Source organism: Branchiostoma lanceolatum, chromosome 17, assembly GCF_035083965.1.
Source record: "Branchiostoma lanceolatum isolate klBraLanc5 chromosome 17, klBraLanc5.hap2, whole genome shotgun sequence".
Classification (NCBI taxonomy): Eukaryota; Metazoa; Chordata; class Leptocardii; order Amphioxiformes; family Branchiostomatidae; genus Branchiostoma; species Branchiostoma lanceolatum.
The window spans coordinates 17,417,206-17,430,009 of NC_089738.1; the positions used below are offsets into that span (position 1 = coordinate 17,417,206).

Consider the following 12,804-nt stretch of genomic DNA (forward strand, 5'->3'; position numbering starts at 1 on the left):
GGCACCTTTAGATGGGGCAATGCTTCCTATGCTGACCATGCATTAAAATATCCAGATGTTTAAATGCACGTATTTCTTGTAGTAATATTGATGAGACACACAGAACAACCTCCTGACAGGATATGTGCCTCCAGTGCAGCGGAAAACACTGTTTCCTTAAAGTTAGACTAATTTCCACTGGTCTCTGCCCTGCGATAAAAAGTCAAAATATGACATGGCGACTACTGGTTTGTTGATGAGTTACAGTAGTTTTTTTTTTTTCAAATTTCATTATACCTTTTGTGAGAAATGCTGTGAAAATTTACGCAGTGTTCACTAATGATAACAGTAGTGCAGAAATTACGTGGAACCTTCATATGTGGCAATGCTTCCTATGCTGGTCATGCATTACAATATCCAGATGTTTAAATGCATGTATTTCTTGTAGTAATATTGATGAGACACACAAAACAACCTCCTGACAGGATATGTGCCTCCAAGGCAGCGGAAAACACTGCTTCCTAAAAGTTAGACTAATTTGCACTGGTCCTGCGGCAAAAGGTCAGAAGATAGGATGATCGGGTTTCTGATTTATTACTCCGTGATGTAGGTGAGATATACTATACCTGTGGGGTTGTGTGGCGCAACGGCAGAGCGTTCGACTCAGAACCAAGAGGTCCCGAGTTCGAATCCTGTCATGTCACCGATCTTGTGCCCTTGGGAAAGGAACTTTACACGACTTTCTTCACTCCACCCAGGTGTAAATGGGGACCTGACTTCGGTTGGGGATAGTCGTATTGAGGTCGTATTGGTGGCGCCGAATGGCAGCCGCCCAGACCCTTGCGACAGTTCCACAACATGCAAGTATGGATAAGATATCATATATGTTGTGTAGTGTGTGAAACCTGTAATACCCTGCATCAATTCAGCGCTAAAAAGGCTGCCACTGCGGGTAATTTATGACCAATAAAAACCATTATTATTATCATTATCATTATTCAGGGTTAGTGTCCCCGACGTGCTTTGTTATAATGTGGAAACCACTTGTCAATGAACTCTACTGTATAAACACAAACTACGGACACACATACAAAGAAACAGACAAACTAAAAACAAAACCTCTGTACATGGAGGTTGAAAAAGACAGACACTGCCAAATGTTTTATCCTGGCTTGTCGTTAGGCCAAGAAAATTTGCTTTACTGGTCAGCAGAACCATCTGTTTTACATAATTCTCCACAATTCCGGTGTAAATCCCAGACAACAGTTTTTATAGTTATCAGTCCTGTACCTTGTGTAAGAGCTACAAATCTGATATCAAAATGCAGTTATGAAAAGCATTGACATAGATATCCTTTATAATCAGGATAAACTGGGCTATCATAAGTACACACGTACACTATCATAAGCAATCAGCTATAACAATATGCATTGTATGGTTGGAAATATCCATAATGATAGTTTGAACATTTGACCTGTGCATGAAGCATACTTGAACTGGGATAATTGAACATCATGACTACAAGATGCATGTTATCAAAAACGTTATTAGAGTACACATCAGGGTACCAAGGCTCGAGGTTAATATATGGACTAAATGACCTCCTTGAGGGTACTAACAGCAGTTGTTTACCTTATTCCTCTACTTATAAATACTAAATACTGTGCTAGCTTGAATCCTAGCAAAAACTGTTACAAATAGAGGTAGCTTCACTCTGTAGAGTGTGTTGTTGTTGAATCGGCAATTTGGTTGATACAATCGAATAATCTGAGACTGATTAGACTTGCAAATGTGATTCTGAATTCAAAATTACATAATACATGTATACATATACAGCCAGATCAAATAAGAATCAGGTTTATTTTGCCTCATGCAGAGCAATACATTGGGTTAGTATAATGACAATAAATCCAGTTCAATCCAAATTACAGTGTACAGAGTTTAATGACAGCTTGAGCCAGATCAATTCAAATCAATCTCATTAATTCAAGATCTCAGTCACTGTAGATAGATCCTGATGTTTGAGCTGGATCGACCTAGATCAAAATCCCAATAAGTTCAGTTCTAGATCAAGAACTGTAGATAAGTTCCAATGATCTAGTTCAAGCTGGATCACTCTAGATGAAAATTCTGATCAGTCCAGATCTAAATCATTGTAGGTGCATGTAGATCCTGATGATCTAATTTGAGTTGGATCAATCTAACTCAATCCAGGTCATAATCACAGTGGGTAGATAATAGATCTTGTCAAACTAGACTGAGCCAGATCAACCTAGACCGTGCACTGTAGATGGATTCCAATGATCTAGTTCAAGCTGGATCACTCTAGTTGAAAATCTGATTTGAGTTGGATCAATCTCCATCAAACCTGGTAATAATCACAGTGGGAAAATTAGATCCTTTTCAACTAGACTGAGCCAGATCAACCTAGATCAATCCAGATCATAATCAAAGTACATTTATTAGATAGATAGCAGATCCTGTTTAACTAGACTGAGCCAGATCAACCTAAACCAATTCAGAGATCATAATCACAGTGGTTAGATAGTAGATCCTGTTGAACTAGACTAAGCTAGATCAAGCTGGACCACAATCTAGATTAATCCAGATCTAGGATCTCGATGCCCATCTGATCAGCCATGGCTTTTACGTCGGCGATTGTCGTTGCGTCACCCTCCATGACTTCCTTTAGCTCAGCGGCAAACTCCGCAGCCTCTGCTTCTGCTTCGGCGGAATTCTCCATAGTTTCTGAGGTAGAAAAACACATTCCTTTGGCTGAAAAGTTGTCCATACAATGGTATTCTTAACCAACGCCTCCACTAAAAACTGCACGTTGTCAAGTATATAGTCTCATCCTGTATACTTGACAATGTAGATATAGACCTATATAGACTACATAGTAGAAACTTCTATTGTTTTAACTTCATGTGTAATTGGGATTTGAACTTGTTTTGATTGTGGTGGGGTACAAAATGTACTTTATAAAACAAGGCGCAATTCAGCCTCTGGCTGCGAGATTCTTGTTTTTGTTGACAATAAAAAACATTTGATTGATTGATTGATAATCTTTTGTAGAGTAGATAACTAAGGTTTCTGAGAAGTTTTGTACAAGTTAACACAATTATATTACAATTTACATACAGTTGTTAAGCAATAAAGATGTTTTTCAACCTAAGTTTCTTATTCTATCACAAAGCTACCCCCAAACTACATATCAAATAAAATGTAACCTCATTTGGCCTTTAAAAAGAAAGAATGATGCCTTAAATTCTAGTGAAGTGTTGGGTCAAAATGCCAAGAGAAAAACAAACAAACAAGCAAACAAACAGAAGAGCCAAGAAACATCAATATGAAAAATGGTACATCTCTGAGTTTCTCAATAGATATAGAATACAACACGGGGTACTCCGTATCACCTCAGGTTCCAGCCTGACCGCGGGTCGGATCCGACTCGCGGGAGGGCTCAGGGACTGAGGGTGATGCGGAATACACCGTGTTGTATTTTATTTATGTCATACCCTCTCGAGAAAACACACATTTCAATGCAGAATGCTCAAGAAGTTGAGGGAGTTTTGTGTCCTCAAATAGAAAACTGTAACAACATTGATTCCAACCTCCGAATCGGGCATTTGAATTTTCAACGGCGGTGCAAACCGGTGCGCTTGAAATGCATTCTAGATATTCTATGGAAGCCTGTGTGATACAACTAAGAACCCCGTGTGATACGGAAAATTATCACACGGTCCGGAACACTTCTCATCACAGCCGTGTTATCTACCCACCATCTTGTGAGGTAGATGCGGCACATGCTGTGTTCCCTGCAGACGCAGACGCTGTCTTGTTCCCCTTATCAGGCTCAGACAGGTCTTCAAAGGTGATCTCTGTGATCCTCGGAGGCTCGTCAACAATTTCCCTCAGCAAGCCTGGAGGAAGGCAAGTTCAAGAGCAGATTTTAAACATTCATCTATTAAATTATCATTATCATTAAGTCTGTCTATACCAGAATTTTTTTTAGAATTAAATTTCTTAAAAAAGCACCCTCTCAGGTAATAGCAACGCTACAAACAATTTGACCAATGGGAACCTAGAAATAAGTGATCAGTATATGGGATATAAAATGACCTGGGTTATGGGGGGAATGGACCCTTCTGATTGGCCAACATCATTTGGTTAATATCAAGAGTGGGACGTCCCTTAGCCTGGCCGAAAGGCTGACTGATGGACCTGTGACAGGATCATCATGAGACATGTACGACAAAACAAACAAATAAACAAACACCAACCTTGCACAGCAACAGTTTCAGCCCCCCTTAGCCTGTTCAGATGATCGATTCCCAGTGAGCTCAGCTGACGGACTTGTGACACGATCATCATGAGACGGGCGATGTTCCCTGGAGAGAAACCGAAGGCGCTCGTGCAGGCCTCGGCTAGAGCCTCGTTTATCTCATGCTGTAGCTGCTGCACCTGCCTGTAGTCATGCAGTCTGCTCACAGCTGGGGAACGCATAATATCATGTGATGATAAGCCAAAAGTATTGAGTCTCAGCATGACAGAATAAAATTTTCTTGGCTTTGTACGATGTTCAACAAACAACCAGTTACATACAATTTGCCAGCCAGTACTCAACATGACGCAATACCAGACATGGGCTTCTCGTTTTGAATTGAATGACTTTATCACATCTCAGCCAGGTATATTCAGTGTTGTTTATAGCTACAATTGTATTAAGAAAGGGAGGTTTCTTTGAGTTCCTCTCTACATCTATGAGCAACTCAACCTTCAACAACCTAAATTCTGGGTTCATAACACTTTGTCCTGAATGTCTCTTACAGTCTTCTTTTTCTGGGATGATAGAAAGCTTACCTGTAGTATATAAAGTGAGTGCCTTCAGACACACATACACCTCCTGGGACACTTTCCTCACCTGTTGTGTAAAGAGTGAGGGCCTTCAGACACACATACACCTCCTGGGACACCTGCAGATCAGCAAACTGTCGGGCGAACTCCAGCATGGGTGTGCAGATGTACTCCATTCCGGACAGTCTGCACAGAGATCTGTAGGAACAAAACAAAAACAATTCAGAAAAAATTTCACACAATTTTATAGAGATAATTATGTTAAGATTAGTAGAAAGCTAAGACATACAATTGTTAACATTGCTATTCCAAACAAGAAAACAAACCTTCACATTCAGCACAGTACTGTAGTGTTAGCAGCTTTTGCACTGTCATGCACTCATCAACTCATACTCATCAACTCAAAGGGAGTGATCTGTATATAGGGTATCTTGTTCAGCTGGTATTGCTGCTGATCTTTATACATTATGCACAAGCTTTTCAGCCATGCAGTGGCAGCTGCTTGGATCACAGTCCAAACAACGATAGCATATGGAAGTTCAGAAACAGATTCCAGTCACCTGTCCATGAGCAGGTCAGGAGCGAACACCAGCCACTCCCCGCGATGCTCCATGGACCTCCATACCAGCCCCAACATCAACAGGTCCAACCAGACAGTACGGATCAGGTTGACCTGGTCGTCCATCGGTAGCATGCCGTAACCTGCAGAGACAAACGATAGAAAAAGAAAAAAAATGATCAAGCGCATTGTAAAATATTCATCTGCTTTACTTTGGTCTGGTTTTCTCTAGGGAAATAAATTTGGAAGTGACTTAGGTTTTTTCATTTGGAAATAGCAGCATCAGTATGCTATATTTAATACAGATAATGAATTGTCATAGTATAGGATAGTGCCTGTAACCTTTTGTACTGGGACCTGCACAAATCACATACTAATCATGTTATCCATGTTATCAACTACATGGTCAAATCTTTATCCTGGCTATATGCATCTGTATCTGTATAGCCGTTAAGACCACCTTTTGGCGTCACACATGCCTATCCTCACATGCAACAATGATGAGATGTCGTAACATACCATGCAACGGTACTTGAAAATCTTGCAGCCCAGTCCCTATTGCAGCATATCTTGGCTAACAATTGGCACACAAACAATCCTATACATACCTGCCAGCCTAGCGGCTCAGTCCCTACGGCAGAATAGTATTACGTATTTTGACAAATAAACAGAACCAACTATCATATACATACCTGGCAGCCTAGCAGCCCAGTCCACCAGTCCCTCTATCTCCCTATTAGCCAGATCGGTGACCAGCGCCATGATGTATCCCTCAGTCGGGGTGCACTGGGGGTTGTACCCTGTCAGGATGGGGTTCGGCTCGATACTGACTACATGAAGAAGAAGAATGTCAGTAGATATGGACATTATCAGACATAAATCATGCAAATGAGGGCCTCATTTACATACTTTATGAGGAGATGCTACAATAGCTTTCTTTGCTAAGATAAGAATCTCATCACAACTTATTTGGGTAAGGAAGATCATCTGACATGATTTATGCAAATTAGGTCCTTATTTGCATAATAAATGGTAAACATTTATGATATGCCTCTCGATCAGTCGGTGAAGGTATGGGTCGTGGAACTCTAGTTACTAATACAATAAGGGCTAGCATAAGTCTTTGAAATTGTATTACAACCCAGTGGAGTTAATCATTAGTTTTGGTATTTTTACTAATGACAAAGCAGTCTTTTATAGAAGAACTTTATTGCACGACAATTGTACATGGTACAATGTATGGCAACAGCTATCATACATGTATTGGACAAAATAGGTTTTATATATTTACCTAAATGTGAGATGAGGGGCACTGTGGGGTTATACATGGGGACTGGGGGGTTCACGATGACTTGTTCAGGGGGTGTTTCTTGTGCAGGGGATTCTTGGTGTGATCTTTTGGCCTTCTTGGGGGATCTTCTGGTCTTGGATTTCTTCTTGGTTGCTCTGTTAGGTACAGCATGTTCTGTAGAATGGACAAGAAAAAGGAACCACATCATCTCATCATTGTTACTTAATAATATAAATGTAACTTTAATACAATACTTTACGTTTGGGACTGCATTGCTAACAGTAACACCTAGCTTCAGTGCACCGTGAACCAGTCAGTATTGCCCTGATGAAGATGGCAGATAGTCATCGAAATGCCAGCTCGCGAAAATACTTGGTTGTGAATAAAAGAACTTTGCTATTCAACAAAAAGTTGAAGGTAGTCAAGGAATGCCCTTAAAGTAATCTTGAAAATAGCAAGAATCATCTACTTCTTAATCTATTCATATAGTGTATACCAAATTGTTGATTTAGTGAACTTGATCTACAGAGTCTGTATTTCATTATGTTTATGATGTTACAAATGTGCAATAAACTTATTGAAAAAAGGAAATAAGTGTCTTTAAAGAACATGTTGTTCGGTGCTGTTCAATCACCATAACAGTTTTTTGTTTGTTTTATCAAGATCTCAATTAGTGCTACATGAAATATAAATAACAAAAACGTATCAACACCAGTCGACTGTGTAATTCATATGTTACTGCTCTCATCTGAGTCTGAGATTGAAAAGAGGTCTATTCTAGCCGACATAGTTCTTCCCCTACCTTCATAAGACATGCCCAAAGCCAGGCACTTCTTCAACCGGCAGGCCGGACAGTTCTTCTTCAGCCTGCGGTCGATCACACAGTTGCTGTTGGCAGGACACACATAGGGATGGGCTGGGGTGTGGAAGAATAGTTCAGTTTTGCAAACAACATCCTCATCCTTCTTAAACCTTTAGCAATAGGTTAGTAGCCGTTTGGCACCCAATGCTCTATTGGTTACAGAGTTAGGCAGCAGGGAGAAGGTTTCAAGAATGAGCAGTAAAAAGAGCTGATATTTGCTTCAACCACATTGCTCGTAACATATACACATGTACAGTTTACAGCTTACAAAATTTCCCATATAATATTCCAAGAACAACAAATCCTATTAGTTTGTTGTGCATATCAGCATTTAGAACCATGACTGCCATCCCAGCATATGAATTGCTAATCATTGCATTTCTTAAGCAAGATTGCTAACGTTTGGTACTGGACCACGGCTTCCTATGTATATATGTGCAGAAAGTTTACTGAATGTCTAAAACTACATCAATTAACATCTGTCCCCTGGGTTACATAAATCAGCCACTTTCAAAAACAGTATGTTTGAGAGATCTCTAGTGCAGCACAACCCCTGGTATGAACAGTATAGATACAGTTCATTATTCTGGGGGACGTTGGGTTGGAGATCTGTTTGGACGTAACTTTTCAGGGTGGCAGAATTATGTACCCTGGTGGAATTATGTCAACTACTTCCTCTTCCTCAATGTACGTTTCAAAAAATATGGAATGTCTCCTAAGTAAATTATAACTGTTCCTACCTCTTTTATGAGCCCTGTGGAAGAAGGACTTGCACCCTTCGCAGGCGTACACTCCGTAGTGCAGCCCTGTGGACGGGCAGTGGCAGACCGCACAGGGGGGCTGGCAGGACAGGAAACAAGTGAGATCACGATATTGATATAGGATATCAAGGGATGAGAATAAGAGAGTTATTTGAGAATGTAGCCTTCAAATCAAAGACTTAGTGGCCAATCCTGTTTTCCCAAAAAATACTGCTTGATGTCAGTGCTGTAAGAAACACAATCTTTTTTGGATACTTTATCTATTGTTAACTGACATTTTCAAACAGCTGGGTAGCCCCAGCCAGCTCTGACGAACACAACAAAAGTACAGCAACTTTCATAAGGTAGACTATAACATTTCATACAAACAAACTGGTGGATGCAAATGACTTAACCTACACACAAGTGTATGCTGGATAAATCAACACTTTAGATTTAACGTATTGTTTACACTACTAAAATTCTAAGATCTAAACATTCTATTCGGCCCTTGCATGAGTTACCTCTGGGTTCCTAGATCTAATCTGCCAGATTTCTGAGAAAAGGGTCATGACACCTATAGGATTTAATCTGTAAGCCCACCTTGTGCCCTGACCCAGGGGAGGCAGCCCCGCCATTAGCTGCCTGTTTTGTCTGCTGGTTAGCTGTCCATGGTGCTGATTCCTCGGTGCCTGTCCCTCCCTGCCGGGGTTCTTCGTACACTGGCTGCTGCATTCTACATGCATTCCAAGTGCCTGCCTGGGGGTCTGCCATTGCTGTCCGTACCCCGATGTTCTGTTCTGTATAATTCCTGACATAAGGCATGCTAGCCGGTGCCAGAGGTCTTTGCGGACTATAATACGGCCTTACAACTTGGAATGGATTCGGATAGTATTGCGGTGCAACCAACGCAGTGGAAGTGCTGTTATTCCTCTGTACGGCATAGTTGTTACCTCTAGGCTGCATCATCTGAGCTTGTGTTACGTTGTGGATGGGATAGTTGTTTGGAATCACTGGAAGTTGTGGCTGCACAGGGCTTGGCAGTCTGTATGGTTGCACAGGTTGCAGCTGGGGTTGCACTATGTAACCTTGCTGATAGGCTAAGGGCTGAAGCCCCTGAGTGGCCATAGGATTGGTGGCACCTGTATTGGTTTGGTTGTCCATTCTGATATTTGGTATTTGAGGTGGTGGCAGGTTGCAGTACTGAGAAGGATCACCAGGTGGGGTAAGTGAGCTGTGAAGATTCTGCTATTGTTCCACTGTTGAGTTGAATGTTCAAGAGGGTGGGGTCACTGGAAGTTGGAGATTAAAGTCTCCCTTTCAGTCAAACCTACAGTGGAAAGGTAACATGAGCTACTGTTAGTTAAGAAAAGAAAAGCTATTTAAAGAAATTAACAAAATGCACCACAATTTTCAAATGTCTACAAAAACTACAATATTGTTGACACAACCGATGAATTGTATAGTTGATGTACATTCTTTAACTCTTATATATGACTAATGTAAGTTTTATCAAATAACAGCGTCAAGACCTTACAAAGTCTGGGCCACACAGCAAAAAAGAGGAAATACTGAAAGCACCACAGATAACATCATTTTTGGTCATTTCAAACCAAACACTGAACAAACTTGAAAATGCCTGCTACGTTTCAAGCATAAATGTTGATCAACAGGAAAAAAAGCAACAACAGTAAGGATATAACACTGAAATATTCCAGTACCCAAACTCCGCAACTCATTGCAAGTTTTCAGTGAAAAGTATGATATGTGCCCATTCTCACTTGACTGCTACAATATCAGAATTCAGATTGATATTTTCCAATCAGATGTTTCGGTCAAGAGGGCTAGGAGTGGCCACAATCTTTAGCAGAAAGAATTAAAAATGTTAGAAATTGCGGCCACCCCTGGACCTCTTCACCAAAACCTCTGCTTGGAGAATATCAGATTGCTACAAATTTGGTGTCAATATTGAATGAAAGATGTTCCAAGAAATTAAGCTGTCAAGACCCTTAGCAAAGAAAATAACAGTTTCCAAGCTGTTGTAAGTGTATCTGGGCACCATCAGCTGAATGTTGACATATGTAAACACATGTTGCTGGCATTTGGCCCGAACACCAGGCCCACATTTTTGTCCCCCTGCCAAATTACATCTTTCCAGTGAGGTCACATTTTCAGTGACAGCTAAACAACAAATAAGCTGTACAAATAAGTCGACTGGAGCAGAATATACATCAAATAGTAGTGGAAATATGTTTAGAAATGTTGAGAAAAAGAAGAAATTGTATTATCTTCTTTTTCATCTTAGGCGATAGAACAAGAACAGCAGCTTAAGAACGCCCCCTATCGGAGTAAGCAAATATTATGGACAACACCGTTTGGAGGTTTTAAACCATCTGGACAATATTTCCCGTCATTTTGACTAATGTATAACTTGTTACAACATCATGAAGCCTGCATACCTTTCCCTTAGAGAGATCGCTGTTTGTTGTTGTTCTCAGCTGGCAGCAAAACAAGCAAGTGTCATTCAACACTAAGTCCCCATATGTAATTACGATGTTCGCCCTTCACGCTTGACGATTGCCATCTGTTATGATTCTGTCGTTTGGCATGTCTGCCGCCCACTTCAACCCTTACCTACTAACCTCTGCTGCTCTTGGCAATCGTCTCTGAAAGCTAAGTGGCTCAAGGAAGAAGACTAAATGATTTTTTTGGACGTCTGACAGCAACTGTTGAGAACCTGCCCCCCTCCCACTTTGGAAATCGTATTTCACGGATACATAGCGTGCGGCATGGCCATATTAAGTAAATTCGCTATTTACAAGTCTTCCTCAAAGGGTAGGAAATTTTGAAGTGACGAGGAGTTTTTTCTAGTGAAGCTCGATTGAATTCTTTTGTACCAGCTAACGACACCGTTACCATGACAACGTTCGTACACGTAGAAACTGACAGGACTATTGCACGGCAACGCCACGGTTGCCAAGCACACCAAAACCCCCCGAAAGTTTTGCACAACTTACCTGAACTTTCCCGCACGCCAGTTCTTTCCTTATGAAATCGAGCCTTTCTGGTGTCACAATACAAATCATAGCCTTTATAAACTCGAAATAATCATCTTTGTGACCAGGAACCAGCGACGTAACAACGAAGTTGATCTTGCCGGGCATAGTTGAGCATGTTGACTGTGACGTCACAAAGAGCGCATGCAAACAGAAAGGTCACTCCAGGTTAAGTTCAAAGTGGAGGCGTTTCCAATAGAAAAAGCCGTAAGTGTTCTATAGTGGTGTAGAAATTGACATTTGTGTGTAACATGGCTTCATCTTTACTGCTTAGATCATAATGCAGTTAATAACAGGGAGCTTTAGCTGTAAAAATACAGAAATAGCATATGTTTCCTGCCATCTTCTTTGTATTAGATGGCGGTGGTAACATTTTAAAATAATTGTGCTGTCTTAGCTTGTGACTAGAAAATTGATGCTTTCCACGTGAACCCACTCGACGCTTTCTTTTCAGCTCATTGTCAGCCACAAATTGAATATGAATTTTGGAAGACGCCGGGAAATTGGATCAGACCTAAGGTTTCGTCCACCGTTGCATGCCAAAGATTAAATTCTCTTCAAACTTTTAGAATGCTCAGAACATCATGGGTGACGTAATTTTCATCTTCACCTTCCTATTTCTTTTCTAGAATTTTCTACACTTGACCCAACAAGCTAAAATTAACTATACATTAGGCTGTGATAATGCTCTACTTCGTACACATAGGAAAATATATAAAAGAGTGCATTCATTATAAAAAAAACAGCTCTAAAGATGACAGTAGATCTTGTAAAACGTTAGCACCATTAATATCGATGTAGATTTGGTAGCTGCGTCAAGTCTAGATCTTCTTTTACATTAGTATGATTGTGTTAAACCTGATGAAACTGGGGACCTCCATCTAACGTTGTATGTACCGCCCGAGAAGACATCCCTATAGCCTAATCGACGCTAGGTACTTATTTTTACCTGAGTGAAGTGATGAAATTCGTGTTAAGTGCCTTTCCCCAGCCTGAATGTCATCCTGTTTCAATTCCAGGAAGGCTGTTTCAATTCCAGGAAGGTAGAGCCTGTTCCAGGAAGGTAGAGCCTGTTCCAGGAAGGTAGAGCCTGGAACTGAAACAGGATGTCACTCAGGCTAGCCTTTCCCCAACTTGGGTCACAGCATTGGCTGATTGGGAACTGTCAGGGTTCGAAATCCAGAAACGCTCGATTCTTGGGCAAGCACTGAGCCACATGATGCCACAACAACGTTTGGATCACGTGTTGTCTGTAGAACTGCATGTGATGACTTTGACTAGTACTAGTCTTCCTGGACGTCTTATCAACATACACACTGTAACAATCAATACATACAGTAACGATGACAACATAACGAAAAACCATCAAATATGTACATTAATTACAGGTAGTAGCATGTCAGTAGAATTACCGTCTAGTTGTCGTACGTGTTTACTGAAAATAATTGAAATTATAGTTC

The 12,804-nt window shown here is 40.7% G+C and overlaps 1 protein-coding gene across 1 annotated transcript; it reads right to left on the minus strand.

Annotated features, from left to right (window-relative positions):
- Positions 1–1,137: 1,137 nt before the first annotated feature.
- On the minus strand, positions 1,138–11,436 carry LOC136423154 (estrogen receptor beta-like). The gene is made up of 11 exons (XM_066411201.1): positions 11,306–11,436; positions 8,892–9,618; positions 8,289–8,388; positions 7,489–7,602; positions 6,687–6,860; positions 6,088–6,225; positions 5,397–5,538; positions 4,904–5,034; positions 4,263–4,472; positions 3,762–3,902; positions 1,138–2,727 (listed from the first exon to the last, which is right to left on the minus strand). The coding sequence occupies exons 2-11, from the start codon at positions 9,450–9,452 to the stop codon at positions 2,579–2,581; spliced, it is 1,860 nt and encodes a 619-aa protein (XP_066267298.1). The 5' UTR covers positions 9,453–9,618; positions 11,306–11,436; the 3' UTR covers positions 1,138–2,578.
- Positions 11,437–12,804: the final 1,368 nt, after the last annotated feature.

Excerpts from the sequence above, each read along its gene's own strand:
- LOC136423154 (XM_066411201.1), bottom strand. The coding sequence starts at position 9,452 with ATGGACAACCAAACCAATACAGGTGCCACCAATCCTATGGCCACTCAG. Across the intron at positions 6,226-6,686 it reads GCCCCTCATCTCACATTTAG|TCAGTATCGAGCCGAACCCC; the intron begins GTAAATATATAA and ends TTCTTCATGTAG. Across the intron at positions 2,728-3,761 it reads CGCATCTACCTCACAAGATG|AAACTATGGAGAATTCCGCC; the intron begins GTGGGTAGATAA and ends TTTCTACCTCAG.